Source organism: Cardiocondyla obscurior, linkage group LG07 (genome assembly GCF_019399895.1).
Source record: "Cardiocondyla obscurior isolate alpha-2009 linkage group LG07, Cobs3.1, whole genome shotgun sequence".
In the NCBI taxonomy this organism is placed as follows: Eukaryota; Metazoa; Arthropoda; class Insecta; order Hymenoptera; family Formicidae; genus Cardiocondyla; species Cardiocondyla obscurior.
The window spans coordinates 5,652,420-5,674,921 of record NC_091870.1 but is presented as its reverse complement, the minus strand read 5'-3'; the positions used below and the strand labels follow the sequence as shown (position 1 = coordinate 5,674,921).

The 22,502-nt window shown below is 39.2% G+C and overlaps 1 protein-coding gene across 3 annotated transcripts in view; it reads right to left on the bottom strand.

The window, feature by feature from the left end:
• Nucleotides 1–22,502, bottom strand: part of LOC139104430 (dual specificity protein phosphatase 10) — a 33,864-nt gene that overhangs the window by 10,368 nt on the left and 994 nt on the right. The window contains exons 2-4 of one of the 3 annotated variants that reach the window (XM_070659902.1): nucleotides 21,378–21,643; nucleotides 19,871–20,053; nucleotides 10,511–11,449 (exon numbers count right to left, since the gene is read on the bottom strand). In XM_070659902.1, the coding sequence (XP_070516003.1) occupies nucleotides 10,511–11,449; nucleotides 19,871–20,053; nucleotides 21,378–21,480 (1,225 nt within the window). In that variant the 5' untranslated portion in view covers nucleotides 21,481–21,643. Of the gene's footprint in view, nucleotides 1–10,510; nucleotides 11,450–13,250; nucleotides 13,875–14,427; nucleotides 14,904–19,870; nucleotides 20,054–21,377; nucleotides 21,644–22,502 lie in introns of those variants that run through there. The other 2 variants (XM_070659904.1, XM_070659903.1) reach the window with 2 other exon arrangements.

The following is a 22,502-nucleotide window of genomic DNA, read 5'->3' as shown; positions in this document are numbered from 1 at the left end:
TGCCGGCCTATATATGTATATTTTTTTCTTCTTTTAACACTCGACACTTTAAGACAAGTTTTACTATAAATATCATGCGGGAAATACTATATTTTAATATGTATATGATACACGTCCCGCCTGAGGCACTTGCAAAATACGTGCCAACTCAACCGATACGGTTTTTTTCTTTCTTCTTGTACTTCAAACCCTGAGACGAAATAATGTCTGCATTCCTCCGGGTCAGGTATGACATCACCGAAACGATGATTCAGGAATACGAAGCCGAAATAGTAATCGCTTAATAATAATAATTGAGAAAGCAGATGGACTGACCGACGACGAGCGCGAGGCGTCTAATAAATATAAAAAAGAAATCGGCCGAGCGATCAATAATCCAAGAAGTTGCTTAGCATCCTCGCGGTTCATCTTGGGGTTTTTTATTTACCGCAAACGTCCGAGGGACTTTTCCGTCGCGGTGATGTCACGCGCGTGGAAAGAACGTATATTTCTGGGCGTTAAAAAACATTGACTCATATACATATACGCGTGTGAAAAGAAGACTACCGGGGAAAAAAAAAAAAAAAAGTCGTAAATCGAGAAAGACTGGCTAAACTTACTCCAAGAGTCGAGATTCTCGAACGGCACCAGCCGAAGCACGAGGCAAGGTGCGCCCTTCCTGATTCTCATATTCAAAAATTAATCCCGAACGCGCAGATTAATCCTCCTCTCGGCTGTGTAGTCTCACCGCACCATTTGACACAGAACTTTGACTGTCGGACGACCCTCGGCGCTCCCAACGGGCGGACGAGCGCAAAGTATTTTTGTTTCTTTTTTTTTTTTCTTCTTCCCGACGTTCAGTCTCGTTTCTCTTGAGAGACGAGAAGCGCTAATCGCGACGGTACCACGATTGGCGGGAGACTGCGAGCCGAACGGCACGAGAGAGTTTACATGAGGCCCCGGCCGTGGATGAGTCATCGGGAGAGACGACGATTGGCCGGCCGTCGTCGTGACGTTGTGAATCGCCGCCGAGCGTTTCCAAGCGTACGCGACGGTGACGGTGAGCGTATACGATTCTTTACGCGTGCCACGGTGCGGCGATGCGGCCAGTTGATTCTTTCATGCACCGATATACCGGGTGTCCCATCAACTGCATCTCTCTGTCGCACCTCGCCTTTGTTGTCGCGGATCTTGCTAATCTCACGTTACGTTTGATTGAAAAAAAAAAAATTGTTAATTTGTAAATTTAGTCAAAGAGCCTAAAATATCTTCAGTCTAATTTCTTTTTACTTACGCGCGTCATCTATTGCTACAAACGATTCGAATGTTGAGTCGCGACGTGTTCTCGTCATCGGATCTCAATGTCGTAGGTTGAATCAGATAATCGGATGCGCTTGAATTAAGCCTGCGGATTCAGGCTCCAGGAACGAATGATCTAAAGGTCTAAGCATCGAAAGATCTACGCATGGAAATTCCTTCGATGCCAATGACTAATCATTTAGAGTGAAACGTTTATTGTGCTTCCGACAAAGCGTCATCCTGGCTCTTTTCTTTTTATCGCGATTTCAAGGCCTTCCGCGAGACGGTAGATCACGATTGACGCGATCAAGGATCCATAGGATCACGTCATTGCGTATACACGAGTGACGTGCGGCTCCAGAGCGGAATTTGTAAACCTTTCCGGCATGCAAGTGACACACGGTATATATTTAGACTCTTGAATCCAGATTCCGGGACCTCTCCTCCTCGGAAAGAGGTGTGTGCGAACCTTGTCCCTATCCTTTGCTAATTCAATTCTCATATCCCTTAAATATCGGTAAAATTTACTTGTAACATTAATTTATTAAAAAATCGATTTTTTTAAACAAGTGCTCATATTTTCAAACTCGCAAGCCGTTGTAGTCAGTTTTTTTTTTTTTTTTTTATTTTTTTAATACGAGATATTCGGGATCTTGCTATTTTACCCGTTCTTGCATCAAGCTCACGGATGCTGGAATTCTTAAATGTCTAAAGTAATTTAACAAAGAGCCGGAAAACATGCGAATAGCTGTATGATTTCATTACCGGGAAGTTTTGTCCGTTTCAATTTTTCCTCGTCGGTAGAATAACTCTACGAAATACATTTTGGACATTGCAACGCTAGCGTTTTTAAAATAAATCTGTACAACATTTTAACAAATATAAACGTAACGCTAATTATCGCGGTTGAAGCAGCCCGACTTTGAGTGACCGATCGTGAAAATTCGCAAATTATTTTAGACGCGAGAAAGTGCAATGACAAAACTTACAGACCCCGTCCCTCGCCAACTTGTGCATTTGTTTTTACGATTATGCACTGAATTGCAACGAATGTGAAACGAGTGCCAATTCATTATTACACCAGGCATGACGTACAATTCCCTAAAGATAAGATCTGAATAGCATCTACGCAGATACTCGAGCAGGTAGAGAGAGAACGGGAGCGGGGAAAAGATTACGATATAATATGAATCACTGGCAGTAATTAAAAATATTGTTTGCAATATCTCTTGTTTACAACAAGCGTTTGTACGTCAAGAATCGTACAACAGATTACGGATATACGTCGATTTTTCAGCCGCTGTATCGCGCCGCGCATTTTTTTTTCTTTTCCTTTTCCTTTTTATTGTAAATTATTATGCAATTATAACACTCGAAGGTTTAATTAATGACTAAGCAGGTCAAACATTTTTTCGTAATGACTCGCGGAAGAGTCTCGAGAATTCTAGAAATGCGGCTTTAAAATCTTTCTCCCTCTCCAAGGTTTCTTATCGACAGGCGTTTAACATATTACGACGTAGTTGCCGATCGTAAGCGAGTCGTATCGATACGTGCGATGGATATGCAATACACAAGATGCATACCAAATCGGAAGTATATGCACGCGGCAACGTAATAGTATATATTGCTGTATGCACATTACAGACGTAACGACAAACAATACAAGCCCGCGAATGTCGCACGTCACGCGCGCGCAAGAATAAGTTTGAGCACGCTAATGCGATCGTAATTTTTTTTTTTTTTTTTTTTTTTTTGCAGGCGCGAAAACGGTACGTGTATCACTTTTACGATAACGACACGCGGAAAGGGATCGAGGCGTCTTCGTCACGAGGGTGAATTTTTGAAAGATAGTCCTTGCCCCGCGTCTGTCTCTCTCGACCCGCCACCGGCCGTTTTCAATCGCACGTCATTCGACGAGCAGTGGAAGGACGCGTGTCGAACATATGCTCGTAAATGTCGTTGATATCGACGCCTGATGCGGTTGAGCGTGACTCACTGTCGGAGCACTACGCGCGACCCTGAGTTACGGATCGCCGTATCGTTCGCGTTCGATCAATGCAGTCGCTAACTATCTTTCGAACACCATCGATCCTCACCCTTCGCTCGGCGATGACATCGCTTGATTCCCGCATAAAGCGCGCTGTTGTTAAGACACTTCTTTGTCCCCGTGAATTACGACGTTCGAAAAAAAAAGAAAAAAAAAAAGAGCTTCTCTCGCAAAAGTTTCAACGCGCCCGAGATGAAAAATCCAATTCTTTAAAATGATTCTTTGCTCATTGACGTTGAGATTAAATATCATCCGGAACAGCTTTATAAGTTTCTTTGATAACTTTCTTAGGCAATTTGCAGCTGGAGCAGACGTCTCGATAGATCTTAATCTTAACAACTGAAACAAAAATCTTTTCGTCGGGGTTAAACTTGTAAAGCTCTCAAGGTTCCGATCTATTTTTATCGAAACACTTGCAAATTCTTTCGCAAAGCTTGTAAATTTTGAAAATTATTAGTTAAAAACAAAAAAATAAAATTCTTTTAAGAAATACGATTAATTTTTTTTTTTTTTTCTCGTTATCGATAAATTCCAGATTTACACGATGTACTTTTCCATGAATTTTCAAAGAATGACGCAAGTGTATATAGTGTTTGGCGCATCGAACTAACGTCAAGACCTACCGATCATTACTATGACTAAGCGTACGTGTTTGCAATTAGTCGTCCGAATTCGGAAAGTACTACTTTTGATAACTTTAACTGCCGCAAAGAGACTGACGTCATCTAATCACCAATTATAAGCATTACGACAATAAAATCGAAATAAATCCTCATTCACGCGGTATACGGACGATATTGTCATTAATACCCTAATCGACCATCTCGTCCTTTTATGGACGTATATAGGGGCAAACAAAGAGTCTAAATAAATTGCAGGCAAGTCGAGAACGCAGATCGTAGCTCGCAATCAGATCCGACCGCCTGCTCGAGACGCGATCAATAATTTTTCCACGATTTCACGGGCAATTTGACTAATGGCGATGCCGCTGTAGGCGTAAAATCGTGACGGGTCGCGAGAGAGGAGAAGGGACGCGTTCGAGGGTGAACCCCAACTTGGCAGAGATGGTGTCCAAGGATCACGCGTGGATTCGGCCGCGGGCCTTATTTTGGGCTGATGGACGTAAAACGCGGGGAACGCTACACGCTGTCTCCGCTCCCTGCCACGAATAACCAGCGGAATCATGCCGACTGACTGACTCATCTGCGTAAAACGTAGTAGGAAACCATAGCACGGCACGGCAGAACTCGCTCGCTCGCTCGCTCGCTCGCTCTCGTCCAGTCTCAAGGAAATTCCGACGAGTTCGAAGGACGTACGGTCGCTCGTTTTGTCTTGTCCGCGTGCCCGCGCTGATTCATCTCGCGCTAATAACCCCACGCGACCCTTACTTCTTTCTCTTTTTTTCCTTTCTTTCTCTCTCTCTCTCTCTCTCTCTCTCTTTCTTTCCGTCTTTTTTTCGCCGTGGTCCTCCGTCTCCCTCTTCTGCAGCCGATATTTTCAGAGGGAATCCGAGTCAATGACCGGATGTCTGAATGTGATGGCCGATGATTAACACTTCCAGCCTGGCAATCGCGGTACTGCATTACAATGTCGTGATCTAAGGTACACATTTGTAGGTCTGTCCCAAAAGGTAAGAAGCGAAATTCGACGAAACGGAACGGTTTCGAATTAAATGCGAGCCCCGCAAATCATTATTAGACTTGCAAATTCACGGATCGTTTGATCTATCGCATTACGTTAAATCCGAGATTACTTTCCGTTTCTTATACATTTATGAATCGTTGGTAACTCATAACGCAAATGCGGCAGTGAGAACTAAGCGGGAAGCAAACAGATTACTCATAGGCGGACATACTCGAGAAGGTAAGCTCAACGATTGCCCAATTTATTCATTGTTTATCGCTTAAAGATTTTCGTGCTTTTATCACTCTCTGTGAATCATCGATTCATTAGCCGACGTATTTATTACTTAACTCATTTCGCTTTTAGTCTTTTTGATTTCTTTTTTCATGTGCTTCAAGTGTTTCGACTTTTGACACTTGCTTTTTGAATCTTGCATCTTAAAAAGAAGATATATATAATCATATAAAACTGTTTAACATTTATTTGTGCGGTCAAGAGGTCTCCGAGACCCCCCTTCTTTAAATTTATAATTGCACGATCATGTTTGAACTTCGGGTAGAAAGTTCTTGCGAACGTTCTCTCTTACGTAATGCGGTGCAATAAAATTAAGTTAAATTGTTTTATTTAATTATGGTATTTAAGTGACGCCAACTTTTGCATTCTTGTAAATGTGTGCAGCGTTGCGGCTTGTAAGGATATTATTTTTCAATTCGTAATAAACCAACAGACAGCGCATCAGTGAAACATAAACCAGCGCCGCCGCGTTATAAGCGCTGTATATCATTAACTATTAATGCGCCGTTTACATCTTCCAAAGAAGATGCAGATGTCCCGAGAAATCTGGTTTGCACAATCCTATAACTCTATTTCGCCCGCTCACTTGTGAATAAACATAAGATCATTTAACATGGAAAATGGGAAAAGCGAGAAAAATTTACAACTAAATTTTTCTTTTTTTACGCGAGGCTAATAAAATTTTAATCATCAAGATGTGGAATCGAAATACAAAAAAAAAAAAAAATTTACACCGACGTTGACAAAGTTGCTGAAATAAATTAATTAATCTACAACACGTGATGTCGTGCCAGTTATCATAAAAGCTTAAAATCGACGTTACCAATCTTTGCATGTTGAAATTTAACTTTCTCGAAAACAAAGGATATAAAAAAGATGTAAATTTTTTTTCTTTTTTTTTTTTACTCGACATCTTTTCTACGTTAAAAACTATTTCAACTTGAGAAAAGAAATTTACTTTAGCTCGTATTGTCGATATCAAAATCTCTGTAGGTAGGTATATTTGCGTAGACCCCATGAAAACGAGTTTCACGTGTAACTATGAGACGCGCGGCTCAGAAAGTCACCGGACACTCTGTATTTTTAGATTCTTCATTATGATCTTAGCAGTACTTTAATCACGCCGGTACAGCACAAAGGGACCTGAAGGGTGAGGGAGTAAGGGGAGCCTGGATTGTGAGCTGGACGCGCGTTAGTCATTGATACATTTTAAAGCGAGCTGTGTATCGGATGACTCATACGTAATAATCGTCATCGACAGCTGATCCAGATGCGTTGTACGTTGTTCTGAGCACGTTCCCCCTCGATTAGACCACCTTCTCGTCGCACCCTTAAACGGAAGGGGGATGAAAAAGCGGCACAATGGAAAAAATACAGCAACCCCTCCCCCGGCTTCAGAGAGCGATGACTAATTCATTAAGCTCCGAATTCGGCTCCATTTATTGACTCTAAATACTATGAAACGTTTATTCGTACGTTTCTCTAAAGGTCGGGCTTTTAAAATAAAATAAAAAATTTTTTTAATATATATAACTGTAAAATAACGTTCGATTTCGTTTCAACTTGTATTATAAACGATAGATATATATATATATATATATACATATATATATATATATATATATATATATATATATATATATATATATATATATATATATATATATATATATATATATATATATATATATATATATATATATATATATATATATATATATATATATATATATATATATATATATATATATATATATATATATATATATATATATATATATATATATATATATATATACATATATATATATATATATATATATATATATATATATATATCTGTTGCAAGTTTTAAGAGTACAATGAAATATTGGAATATCTCGCTACTGTAGGGTAGTAAAACGAATAGCTTCTAACGATCGAATTCTCATAATAAAGTATTAGAAAGTGCCCGCGTTCGGCGAGTACAATGCCTCATGACACGCGCGATTTTATAAACGAACGTTCCGCTTCGTTCCTTTAGAGTCGGTAGTTTTTCAGTCTCTTTCCCGAGCGAAAGTCGCGCCGTTGCGATCGAGGCACGGGAAGAGCGGGCGCGCGCGCACCTGAAAGGGTTAAGGTCGCGGCAGATAGGAAAATCTCGTCAACTCGGGCAAGTGACTCACATCGAAATGAAAGAGAGAAGCCGCGGCGGCGGCGGCGGCGGCGGCGGCGGCGGCGACGACAACGCAGGGGGATACGTTATGCAATCGTGATTTTGACATATGGCCGTTCGTGCGCTTAGCTAGCGTAAACATGCCGTAGGGTCGATATACACGGTGACTCATGCTTTCAACGTCGCAGTCGGTCGTCGTCGTCGTCTAAGAAAAATGCGATCGGCACCGACCAGAAGGAGGACCAGACGCGCGCATTAGCCTCGCCAAAACGAGCCACACGACGCCTCGGGGTCTCGTTGTTTATAAGCGGCCGCGAATCGTTACTAATTATGTAATAACCAGACGCGATGTCGAGTGACGCTCGCGCGTTCATTGCTGAATAACGAAAAAAAAAAAAAAAAAAAAAAAAAAGAAATGTTTGAAAGCAACGGAAAGATAAAAATGTATATTTCATACGTATTTTTTTGCTGTATCTTTAATCGTTTCAATTTTTGTAATATATTTTTGCATCACAAACTTCCAACGAGTTACAATATCAAGTTACGTTACGATTTTTTTTTTTTTTTTTTTTTTTTTTAAGATACGAGAATTAAAAAAGGTAGATAAAAATATGAGAAATCAGGTCTAATCTCGTTGTACTTTTAGATTCTTAGACGTTGAATCGTCCGTTTTTGACTGATACGTTATATTATTTATTTCCATCGGCTTCGAAAAACTTTATCATCGCGAAGCGTTGACGATATCGTTATCGCGAGGCCCGCGGTTACGTCGCAGGCTGAAAATCACGTGGCCATATTTAGCGAGCGTGCGCGCGCGAGGGCAGGCGGCTTAATATTTAATTCGCCGGCGATTAGCGTGTAAATTCCTGACAAATCTCCCGTAATGCCCCGTAATAATTCATCTCTTCTACGCGGCTTCGTGAAAATACAGAGGCGAAAGCGCAGATCCGCAGCGCGCAAAATCTGTCCGACTATTCGCGGCGTCATCTCCGACGTGAGTCACTCCTATGAATAGATCCCCACCTTTCGCCTTCGTCCGCGCCGACGATACGACTATGATGTCGATGTCGTCGTCGTCGTCGTCGCAGCCGCCCGAACGGACCTCTTCGTCCGCGTTTATCCTCCTCGAGCCCTCCGAAATATCTCCCAACCCCCATTATCTCGACGCTCACGTGGAAAATGAATGGGAATATGATTCACCTCCCCAGTCTCGCTAACTCTCGCATTTGCGTAGTCTGACAAATCAGACCTTCTCAATGTTATTATTCACTTTTAAATGACTGGATAAAAATTTTTCCGCGAAGGCAAACAATTTCACCTTTTAACGAGTGGACTCGTTTAAATTCAATACGTTGCATTTACGTAATCGCTCGGATTGGTTAATTATGCGAAAAACTGTTTTCCTTAAAGTGTCGCTCTTAAATTCTCGTCAAGTTTTTACGTCAGATAGTCGCGCGTGGCATCTAAAATAAAATTGTACCAAACACTGCTTACGCTGACGACAGAGAAGTGAAGCGGAAATGTAAAGTGGGGGAAAAGAGAAATAGAAAGAGAGAGAAAAAAAAAAAAGTAGTTATTAAAATGAGGTAATGATAAATCGGATTAATTTTCTTTTTTTTCTTTCTTTGAGAAATATCAAGCCAATTCAGAGAAAATATTCATATAGAAATAGAAGCGATATAAAGTAAATTTAATTTTCCCAATGACTTTGCTTTTTGTTTTTTAAAAAGTACTATTTTTCGTCATTCGTCTTCCTTCATTTTGACTTAAAACAATGCTCCAAAATAAAACAAGATTTATAAAGCAAATTAATAGTAAAGAGACGTGAAATTGGCGAGCGTTGTAGAATACACTTTTAAGAAGACAGATTATAGTTTAATAATAGCATATAAAAAGAAAAAAAAAGTACGAGACAAAGAATTAATCGCGTATAATAGGCGTAAAAATGGCAACGGAGAATGATCAGCGTAAAAGTTTCGGCGCGATTGGCGGGCCGGCAGAAATATCGCACTCGCATCATCGTTATTTCCGAAAACCAGAGACTCTCCTCCCACGTAGAGGACCGGATAGACGACAAACAGAGAACACGTCGTGTTTCGCGGTCGTTTCACTTTTTTAAACAAATATCGCGCCACAAGAAAAAGATATCTAAAAGACAAGTCGGCAAAAATCGGTCGTCATTAATAAAAAAAAAAACTATCTTGAATTTATTCACGCTGGATTATTCACGCTGATGAAAATTTTATTACGTCGATAAATATCCGAATTTTTCAATTACTTGCGCTAATATATTTTTTGCAAATTAATTTTGGCTGATTTCTTTGTTGTATTAATCTTGCACAGAGTATCTTTCTAAAAGAAGATATTAACGCTTACGTGAAGATTGCCCTATTAAAGAAATAGAACTGATAACGCAAGATACCATTAGCAACAATACATTTCGTCTTTAAAGAGTGACCACACGTTTATCAATATTGTCGATATACTCTTGGAATCTTCTCTGATTTTGAAAACTCTAAGATATTTGAGTATTGTAATTTTAAAATAAGCGTAAATATTTACTTTTATATCTTGTATATTGATTCATACAAATTGTAAAAATTTGCAGCATATTTTCAAGCAACAATACGCAATATCGCAATATTTCTTGAAAAATTTATGTCCAAGACATATTGCTGATATGTGTGGGTCATTTGATATCATCGGATACCATTATCTTCCCACTATCAGTTATATTATATTTGATAGCATAGATCTGTAACTAGTAAAGTTAATTTACAGCAAATGTTGTGATGATAACTAGAAAAATTTTCCGTTCCCACCGGATAATATCCTTTAAAATACATCGCAAATCTCTCAATTTGACTATTCAGTTTTCTTTTGCATTTCGTTTTCAGATAAAGCAGATAATGCAATTGATATAAAATAATTTATAGATAAATATATTTAGTTTTTTCTAAAAAATGTCTTTTTTTTTTTTTTCGATAAAAGGATTCAGTGCTAAAATCGCTAGATTAATTATTTTGCGTATTGAAAAAGCGAATGCTTAATAAAACTTAATAAAACGGTCGATCGGTGTCGGAAGGTGTAAAAAAAATTAAGAGAGCACTCACCGATTAACAAGGCCGGTTCTAGATCGTCGTCCACGAGGGCAGCAAGTACCAGAAACAACGGATGCTGAGCGGGCAAGTGTTCCAGGTCGTCGGTACAATCGTCGTACACTATGACTTCCTTGAACTGTCTTTTCCTGAGGAGCTCTTTGCTCTCGCGAGCGGTCGCGAGATCGGCGAGAGTGGCCTTCCCCAGCTGGAGTCTACGTCGGTTGAAGCGATCCGAACAGTTGACGTTAATGGCACCGCGTACGTGATTGACGTTGTACAATATAAACGGTCTGCAGTCCAGAATCACTGGTGGAACGGCAGAGGGTCGTTCGAGATGCACGAGACGCTGGCCGAGTTCGTCGGCGGTGATGACGCGGGTCTTGTTTAGCACTAGCTGACGATGAAGACCGCTCTCGGCGCAAGGGCTGGTGGGCAAGCTAGCAGTCTCCAGTTTGCAGCGCTTCGTCGTCACCGACAGATGCTGATGATGGTGAAGGTGATGGAGATGGTGGTGGTGATGGTGGTGATGGTGATGATGATGATGGTAGTGAAGATGGTGGAAGCCACGCCGGTGGACGTCGTCGTCGTCGTCGTCGTCGCCGCCGTTCGTTTCCTCGTTAATCACAATCGCCGGCGGTTCGGTGGGATTGCTACTACTACTACTACTACTGTTATTGCTAACGGCGATCGGCAACGGAGTCGGTGGTGCTGGGAAGGCGCAGGGATTCGGTCCCGGCTCGCTCAGGCTGCGGTTCAGCACGAGCTTCAGATTGGCCCGAGGCCGGCCAGCCGATACTGGCTCGCAACATAGTAAGGTAGACATCGAGGAGGACGAAGGAATTCGGTCTTGAGGCCGATGATCGTGCCGATTGTGTTCGCAATGATGGTGATTGTTGGAGTTGGAGTTTACGTCGATGGTGCCTACGTCGTGGCACGGTCCCGCGGTCGGCGCTGAAACATCAATGATTGGAATATGTAAGTTGTTTTCTTTTTTCACTTTTCTCCTTACGTCAGTTGATACGATAAAACTTTTATATTTGTGCACTCGGGATAATTTCTCCCCATCTATTTTTACATTTGTTGCTTTAATATTTTTACGTTTCCTTTTTCTATATTCTCAGATTAAATTATAATTTATAAAAATTTAATAACATTTTTAATGCTTCCACGTTTTGACGTAGACTAGGTTAAAAAAAAATGCCCTTTCCTATTTTTCTTACTCGAAAAAAGTCAAGAATCTTATCTCGACTACGATTATTCGAAACTATGATAGAGGTTGATTGAATTAAAATGGCAAATAAATACAAAGTCCACGTGTCTTTAAATTAGAGAGCCTTTCGAGTTCAAAAAGTTGCATAAATAATTTAAATTTTTTAATACCGTTACAAAGATAAATTGCCTTCAAATTCTTAGATCCTCGCGTAATTCTGTTCTTTTAGTTGGTTACAATTCTAATTTGGCAGTTGGATGTCTACCAATGTCCCGAGCGTTACGAAAGATCTGTTGTAAGCGACGATGTACTAACTTAGAAATTACGTGATACACCCGGGATTGCTAGCATACGATTTGTTTGTTTTTATAAATAACGCCGCGTGCTCTTTACCCGCGTGTCGCTCTTAAATTCCTAAATCCTTGGACTTTGTAGTTTACAAAGTTTTGCTTTGACATCTTTTTTTACACCGGGTGAAATCATCTCGACACATGAAAAATATCTCGACCACGCAAAGAACCCCCGCATTGTAAATTACCGAGTTTGAAAAAAGTTTAAGTTTTCTCAACCCTCAACCTATCCAAATACCAAAGACGCTAAAAACTCGTCGGACTTTTATATACGTATATAAACCATATTTCTATCACATTAATTTTTTATGCTGGGGTAAATTTTATTATTATTATTATTATTATTATTATTATTATTGTAATATTTTTCCATAAGCTTCAACTGTAGAAAGTCAATAGAATTGGACCAAATCAAACGATACTCTGTTAGAATCAACGGCCGATTAAACGGGAAACTATCGGTTACTCTTTCCCTCTCTCGTCCGACCGCTCTCTCACTTCTCTTCCGCCATCCAAGTTTCTCTCCGGCCCCGAGAAGTCTTTGAGTTCGTTCTTTCGTATGAGTAAACGCTGTGGAATTCGACGCTTCGAGCGGCAAGTGAGACCCCACGACTAGCGATGGGCCCGATACCCTCGCAATACCTATTGATATCTCTCGCGAACGCGGTCATACAAAGAGGCATTATCAAACAAACTGAGAGAGTTGCCCAAGATACGTTTACTCGTGAAAAAGCATTGGCGAACGTATTTATTTGCATAAAATCAACATATGGAAAATTGTTAAAGAAGGAAGACCGCGGCATTTTTATTCCTTTTCTTTTTATGGTGACCGTCAACGGATTTTATTACATTACAAATTCTAATGTAAAAATTATCTTTGCCTCACGTGCTTCACGTGTATATCGCGATATTTTAATTCCCAACTAACTTGTATATCACAAAAATATAAATTTTAATCGCAGCTTTGATATCCGCGATAAACAAATTACGAAGTCTAATGAGCGCGCTTACGTTGAGGAAAGTCCACCTCGCATTTTTTTTTTTTTTTTTTTTTTTTTTTTTTTTAAGAGACTGTCATTGAAAACTAATGCGATATTCATGGAACGAGTTACGGCGTAAATAAAGTAAGTAATAATTTATCGTAGCGTTGGATAAAGTAAAGATAAAGGGATATTTGTTTGGTACTACTCACTACTCGCAACCTGATCTGACCAGAGCATTCTGCTTACGGACAGGTGTATCACCGACACCTGCCATCATACGTCACCCTGCATTCTCCCATACACTTGAAAAGAATAATTTCTCCGAATTAATCCAAAGCCTTTTATATATTGTATACATATATCATCATTGTTTCAGCATAATCCGGATATTTTAAATTGCGGCTAAGCGCGCAGTAAAATTACGTGTACACATTGCATAGAAAAAACATTTCAGATGGCTTCGAAATATTAAAATTAAGTTAACACGGTGCAATATTTGACAGTAATCTATATAATTTATTTTTCTAAAAGAGAAAACTTATCCCGATTTGCTAACTAAAAACGTAAATGGTCACTTGAAAGATTCGATTGCTTAAAGCTACACTTAAAAAAAGTTTAATTTTAATTTACGTGGACTTGAAAAAATAATGAGCTATTTCGATTACTTATTTACATCGCAATGTACCTCATCTACATTCGACAGCAATTAATTAAAATGTTGAAAACATTTGCAAACAATTAAAAATACAATTACATAAGGAAGTTTTATACAATTATCCAGCATTTTCGAGCACATTAAATAATTTATTATAATCAGATAACAATGGCAATTAAATTAATTAAATTTTTTTTTTTTTTTTAATAACAGAATAATTCTGAAACATATTCGTATAGAATTCATTTATTATTATAAACCCTCGTCGAAATTAGATATTGAAAATTTTATACACAAAAATCGCGAAAGATAAACTCTATTAAATAGTTTAATTTTCAAAAATTTTCCAGCTTAAAAACTCCCGTTTCTTTTTTACACCCGCGGTGAAATGTAGCGTTAAAAGAGCATTTTACGTTACACAATTTTAAGCAGGGTTTATAGAGGAGACTCGTGGAAAGTGTCCGAGGATACAGCTCAATTAAACGCCTACGTAGGTAGAAATAGAACGATCTAATGACCGAGGCATCCCAAGTGTTTTAATTCCTGACTTACGCATCCGAAGCATCGCAAATCGAAAGATGCGAGCGCACTTCCACTGCAGATCCCCCGATATACATACATATAAATCCAAAGAACGACGACGCGTCCCGATCAAAAAAAAAAACATACGTTCATCTAGGTGCTAGGAGGAAATCGAAAGGCTCCAACTCGAGAATCCCGATGTTACACACCTTGCATCTACATATCCAGAAGCGGAGAGGAATCCAGTCCCAATGGGTAGAAAGAAATCCGAATGCCCCAGTCGGGTTTTCCGATCTTGTCACCGGTTCGAGAGCGAGGAAGAGTTATCGCGGAGTGCTACATCCGAATGCTCGTGTCGTGTGGGTTACGCACTTCCGACACGCGATACCGTTCGCGAAAAGTGCGCGGATCTTGGACCGGGTCGACGCGAAGGGGGAGGAGGAACGTGGGGAGACGAGGCCGACGTCACCGGCGGGGGAGTCTCAGGATAGCGCGACCCCGCGAAATTCACGTCGGTCCAGCATGCTCCTCTGCGGGAACGAGGCGAATACGCGAGGTGTACGATACACGGGGAGATGTACAGCCGCGGGAGCGCGATCGGTGCGGAATCCCCTGCCAACGGCCGGCGAGCGAAGACTGAGGAGGAGAAAAGTCTGGCACGCCGCTAAAGCGCGGCGACGACGACGACGACGAGTTTCGCCAGCGACGAGGAGAGCGGAGAACATTCGAGGAGAGTGGAGTAACGCTGCTCCCGGCGCGGTGGAGGACGGGGCTCACCGCCAGAGCTCTGCGCAGGAGCGTAATTTAACCCCTCGTACCGAACCTAACGCACGCTTCAGGGCGACTAGTTATTCTTTTTTTCTTTTCCAGAAAAAAAAAAAAAAAAAAAAAATTTGTTATCTCTCTTGCCAAAGAGTCGTGCCCGTTTCGTTGATCTCGTGTCTGAAATTTTTTGCAACCGTAAGAGAAATAGTATTTTCAAAAAATATAATTTACCTCGAAAAAGAAAGATTAGGTATTTAAAGTGCACAAAATTTGTAGAAAGAGTAATGTAGCGGGATTCGCTGATAATATTTTACGTGAAAAAAAATTCTTTTGAATATGACGTAAAATATGATACGTAACATTTAGTACTTTATGTATACTTGCTCTCTTCTTCTCTTATTTTATCTTTTAAAAGTATGACCCTGCTTCGGCCTTTGTATCTTCCTTTCTGGAAGAGGATCTTTTTCAGAACTTTTGATAGAAAATATACGTCCGACAAAGTTTTGTCGTTATAAATTTATATCCTCCAAGATCCGCAAAGAGAAATTAATTGTAGAAAAATTTAAAATAAATTTCTCATCCCAGGTTGATGAAAATTCCCTGGATGATTCGTGAAATATTAAATGTAAAAATATAAATAAATGTTTAAAAAATTCCAAAAATATGCAGGAAACTCGCTTTATCCCTGCATAATTTACATCCAATATATATTTCTAAAGAATGTAACCCATGAAATTTAATTTTTCCTAAAACTTAAATTTTAATTTTAATCGCCCTTTTCCTGAACTTGTATTTTTACATTGCACCTCGAAATTTCATACGTGTAACAGACGTAATAACATACGGGATGTTGGAAATATTTTAATCGAACCGTCCGATCGTGTTTCGAAATACACGATATGTTTTCCCAGATCCTTGCACCGTTTATAAATTTAATTTTCAGATTCTCCGGACTCTGAGCATATGTATGCGCTATTGACTATTGGTAATAACGAAAAAAATCAAGTTCTGCGCCATCGTGCGTGCAATGCGCAACGCGCGTGATGACTCATTCGGCGCGAGCACACGCGTTTCACGTGTGTATTGTGCACACGCATGTATTGTGTACACTTGTACGTTCATACGACCGGTGTCTCGAGATACACATTACGCCACGCCACAACGCGACACTGCCGTACCGAGAAAAGTCTTCCTGGCGTATATGCTCGATCGATGTCAGTCTCGGTATTTTGAATATTAATAGTATCACCAAGATTGCGCGTGAGAACTATAGCAACGAAGCGTAAAGGGGGGCTTCCACGTGATCGATAATATTAATCGCGTCTTGAATAATATTAATATCGAGTGGTCTCACCGGATTCTTTATCACGTCAGCACTTCTTTGCTCTTGGCGACTTTCCGTTCTATTTCATCAAACGTTTTTCAACTTCCGCTTGCGAAAAAATAATTATCATTTCTTCCACTTTGACACTTTTCTGAATAACAACGTGCAATCACGATCGCGGACCCTGCGCGTCCGCGAGTGTTTCGTGTAGAAAAAGGATTCAAAACTTATCCCATAGACCGGAAAGAATTAATTTGTTATTATTTTATATTGTTTATTACGTTGGATCAGGGACGATCCAACTGCTCGAGCTTACGCAAACGAGTTGATAATATCCTTCATAGTCAAGATCGATTAGATCCGAAAGAATCGCAAATTCAAAAATTATACGAAAAACCTAAGCTCTTTATACTTTACTCGTCTCACCCTAGACGTTGAAAGATTGTTTTCCGAAAAATGTTCTCGACCGTTATTAAAATTACGTAAGCGTAGAAAATATGTCAAAGTAAAATAGTAAGATAAAAAAAAGCTGTTTAAATACGGAGAATCTACAAGTATTGTAGGACAAGTAGCATGAATAATTGCAAGTAGGGTAAAGAAGCGGGGCTCTTTGCCGTGTCCGGTCTCTTGGTTCGATCGATAGATGTGAATCAATTATTTGTCAATTACGTATTTCGGATAATCAACATTGTGCAGCACTTTTTGACGCCAATCAACCGCTTTATTTCGGTACGCGCGATAATTTTGTCACCCCAGACAACGCGTATTGTGTGCACAAACTGATAAAAAACTCGAGAGCACGATTAACACATGCGTGTTGTTTTCTCAGGTGAATTTTATTTTTTTCTAGCAGCCTATTAAATTAATTTTTGCATCATCCACTTGACCGTTTTCCCTTTTAATGAAAAAATGAAAATGGTTCAACGTCTCTCTCTCTCTCTCTCTCTCTCTCTCTCTCTCTCTCTCTCTCTCTCTGTAATTCCTCGATGCACTTGGAGGCTCTCCTCCATCAATCTGACCAAAAGAGATAAGATTGCTAATATTACGATGGCATTGACGCGTTCACATTCGTATGATAACCATTTCTGAAAATTTAATCGACAATTCTGCGACGTCAACGCAATCTGTCGTGTGAAATAAAAAAAAAAAAAAAAAAAAAAAAAAGAGAAAAAAGATTGTCCCTAGATAATCAACGAAATCGCTTTTATTAACTCTTGACGCAATTTTCGTATCGTAATATTATTAATGTGCCTTCTCATCTCGTTGCAATAACTCAAGAATTTGACGTCACGCCGCAATTAAGTTCGGGAATCTACATAGTCTCATCTGGAAGATCGACATTTTGGGAAAATTCATAATTATGAAATATCGACTGGCTTTCTAAATCTGACAATACAATGTATTATTATTTTTATTTTTTTTTTTTTCATCTTATAATAATCTATCAAGGATGAAAAATTACACAAACGTCCAAAGTGATATATAATTTTCAGCTTATTAAAGGCGCAAGTTTTAAGCCAACCAGGCGGTTTGAAAACCCGAGAAGAACAAAGCGAAGGATTGAGAGGTTTAAGAATTCGAAAGTCCAATTGTAAGAAATGGAGGAATCTGGAGATCTAAGGTAAGGGTAAGAATCCCTTCCCAGGAAGTGTCGTGTACGCGAGCACGTTCGCTGTCTGCGTGTTTATGCGTGGTCATCTACTCCGTACACCAAAGATAGAGTCTGACATCATACGCCGGGTCGAACGAGCGATAAACATATGTACTCGCACACACGGTGTCCTCGTACGCGGAAGGTTCCAGTTTATCACTTCTTCAACTGTCTTGAGCGATCGATGCACCCACCGGATCGCAGACGCGTAATTCTGCTCCTTCTCTTATTTCTTCGCAAACATTTAAATGACCGCGCGTTTCCCCCACAGGAGACGAGATAAGAACACGGTCATAAATCTCTAATTATTTAATTTAAATCATTAAAGTAAAATTTTTCAAATATTTCAGAATAACGCTGACGTTTCGCGTCTTATCCATTTTTTTTTTTTTTTTTTTTTTTTTTATCGAATTACCAAACGAGAACGTTAACAGTTTGGTACAATTGCGAACGTTCTTTCTCTCGCGGTTGGAAAATAACGTCCGCTTAGATCCAAAGATCTACAGACAAGAAAGATAGACTTTCAAAGATATAAAGATACTGATATGAAGAACGGATAATTCCGTCGAGAATTCAAAGAATAATGATTTCAAAAAAGCGTATATATTCGGCGATGAATAACGCTAATTAGGAATCGCCCCGATGGTCACATCGGTTATCTCGAGTCATGACGTCAGAGGCGAAAAAAATAAGCGAGACATTGCCTTGGGGAACAGAGTCAGTTTTTCTTCAATGAAACTATTATAGCGCGACAAAAACAGACTTGTTACGAACCTTATCACTAATTCAACAGGTACCATATTGTTTATGACATAAAAACAATAAAAAGCGATAAAACGGTTTTAAGGTGTACCATTTTATGGCATCTAGCTTTTTTCGGTGATAATATAACGTTTTCTCAGTTTATTTTTATTTCCTCTGATCAATCGCGGTTCTTTCGACGTATCTTGAATTTTTTAATTTACTCCGTCAAGATACAAGATGCTTCTGTTAGCTCGAGCGAAAGTTCAATCGTTTGGTTTGATCGTTGATTTAAATTTAACCGATAACTACGCCGGCGAATGTAAAAGTTAAACACGTCCACATTTTTACAACTTTTTCTCAAGTCATGAGCGCATATCGCGTCAAGAGTTTATTATTTGTCAAGAATAATAGCGATTTACACGAGCTCGGATACGGTAGCTGTATCGTAACACGTAACACCCGCCCGCCCGCTCGCTGCCGTTGCTGATAAGACGTCTTTGTACATACTTACATCCTGTATCGGTAAACGTCACGAAATCAGCCTGATAAAATACGATTCGTTCAAGTACGATGTATAAGATAATACTCGCTATACGTATAATATGTCACGCAATTATCGATATTATTAACCAAGTGATACGCAATTCTTAAAAAAGAAAGTGTCTTTCTTTCAATTTGTTATTTGGTTCTTTAATTTAATTCAGTTTCTTAATACAAACTAAATTTTAATTGGATGTTATTGACATATAAATTATTACGATCAACAGTCTGATGATTAATAAACGATTTTTAAAGCGGTCTTCCCAATATTAAAAAAGAATTCTCAAGAGTCGTTTATATGCATATGCGTACATATGTTATACTTTTAAAAACTATAACTTGTAATAAATGGCAATAATAAAGCTTTTGCAAATTCAAAATTCACCAAAATTTTCTATACATATAGTAATTTAAACTACAACTTCTTAACTATCTTCATTTTCTAATAAAATTATAATTAAATTTTTTTTTTTTTTAAAGGTGTATTTTTTAGAAATCAATATGAAAGATGTAAAAAAAAACTTAAAATTTTCGACATTTGATCCAAAACGGGACATTAAAATAAAATAAAAAAATTAAAAGTTATTAAACTGGCCTAGATTTAAATTAATAAGAAACGTGGACTTACCATCGATGGGTCGAAATCGGAATCTTTTGAGCCTTGGTAACGTCGCAGGGGAGCAAACTCTAGTTAAGACTGGCATTTCACTAACTTCTTCAAGTGACGATCGGCCGGAAGTTCCGTTCGAGGACGATTTCAGCTTCGAAACGGCTGCACGCTTCGGCGATCTCTCTGTAATGCCAGTGGCCTCTGCAAAATAAAAAAGAAAAAAAAAAGAGTAAAGGTAAGCATGTATATATATATATACATATATATGTATCGTTTGTTTAAGTTGACTGACTGCATGCAATCTCCTGACGTGGACGACGGTGCGTCATCACCGGGTGTCATCGTGTATGTTTCATTGCTCCAGTATGTGGATTGCAAAATCTTATGCGGCATTGCTTACAATTAACAGTGATAGCACTTTTTTTTTTTTTTTTTTTGTTTTTACAACGTTGATATTCTTGCACTGTTGTGCAATCTATATTTTTGCATGAACAAGCAAATGCCAAATTTACATTTCTAAGTACATATGTATAAGTATGATACGTCTACCCTTTGCTTTTTTCATGCATAATTATGTTGAGAAAACTAAGAAATATTAATTTAAAGTTATATGTCCTCCATCATTTTTTGTATTATATAAATTATTATTTTTTTTTTTTTTTTTATAAAAGAATAGATTTTTCAAACTTTACCTAATCATTAGTTTAAATATACAGTTAATGCAATACGTAACATTGTACATTAAATGCCAATTCTATTCTTCTGTTTATTTCAATTTTATTCTATTTTTTCATCGTAATCTTATTTTTCGTTTTTTATCATTTATACATACATTTTGCAGATACGTTGCCGGTAAATGTCAAACTGTCGATATGAAACTCATCAGTGACCCCAGATTGCAGTTCTGAGTCATACACGATTGACAATCAATTGCAAAGAAAAACCAATACTTACGAAATACCTTGGCCTCATTCTTTTAGAATGGAGCCTTTCTTTATGAAAAAATAATTGCTAACATTGGCTATAGAGTCACTTTTTAAACGGTAACTATTAAAGGTTGGTAAAACTTAAAAAAACAAGATAAACTTGATAATTTAAAACCTATAATAATTAATAACCAACCGAAAAAGAAACCATAATTTAATTTGCATCATTTTGTGAGAAACATATTTTACGTACTAGCCATAATTCCTCACACATCACAAGTTGAATTTCTCATTTAAGCGTCGAAAGAAGAAAGTCTCATCTATACGAATTCGAGTTTTAATCACGTTTATCAGACTAACAATAAGTATTCGTTAACAAAATGACACCCTAAGCTCTGAATATTTTTAACCGTTGAAGAAAAAACAATTGGACCAGCACTTTCCAACTCAACAAACTCATGGTCGGTTTTCTAAAGCGTCGAGTCTACGATGCACCTGGATCTTTCTGCAAGTAATCTAATTTTACCGGGTTAAAATGGTGAAGATTTATGAGCGAGCACGATGCTCGTCATTGTCAACGTGTCGTTTGTGTCACTTACCCGGCGACAGCGGTCTCTTGACGGGCGACGATCTCGCGGCACGGTGGCTCGTCGTTGACTGTGCCGCGCTGTCGCAGCCGGCCGCCGATATCTTGGCGCTCATCCTCGCCACCGAGGCCACCGAGCAGCTCGATGGTTCTGGCGATCCTGATTCACGTACCAGGAAGCTTAGTCCGGAGGACAACGTGGGAGCATGCCAAATCACGGGGGTGATGGGTCGCCACTGCGTTTCTTCTGATAGCTCGGCCGATATCGCTCACTCTGACCTGCAAAACGTACACGTTAGAAGCGGGACTTGTATGTACACGTCGAGACAGAGGCAGAGAGAAAATATGGAAAAAAAAAAAAAGAGTAGCACTTTGCTTCGAGCTTCAAACAATCGAAGCTCGAAGATGAAAGACGTCTTCAAGTTTACTCGCAGCTTGGTCAACGCGCCACGCTTACGTACGCTGAAAGGCAGATATAGCGACGGCAGCTAGCGAACATGAATTTAGCGTTGTGTGCGTCGAGTTTCACTTGTTCCCCGCATGTGAATATACCGCGCCGGCCGGTTTGCCGATGACTGATTTCCCCCGTTCTCTCGATTTCCTCTCTTGGCCGCCTAGGTTTACGTACGCTAGCCGCTGTCGCCGCAGAAAACGCCATTTGTGCTCTTCGATGTACATACATGCTTACCATTCTGATACCAACTTAAATTAATTTTAATTCTGTTTTTTTTTTCTTTTTAAAATTGAAAAAATACAGGCCTAATCTGAATTAATAAAAATAAACGTCCATCATTTAATCCTTTGATTTATTCTCGAGGGTATACAAAAGTACAGTGAAGGGTCGAAAAACCTTGAAGAACCGAGATTAAATAAAAGAACTTGTCCGAGCCATTTCTCTTTGTGATCTTTCGCGTCTCGTTTGAGCTATTGAAAAAAATCGCGGAGCGGAAGAGAAGGGAAGAGCGTTGACTCCAACGTAGGAGCCTTGAAGAAGACGGAACAGTTCCTGAACTTACAGGTTACCAAGGTGATCCAGAATTTCTCGCTCGCGAGGAAGGAAAATCGGTTTTTGAACCTCGAGCACGCGCCTTGGGTGCAATTTATTCCGGTAATAGCGGCGCTCGATAATCCCCGCGGG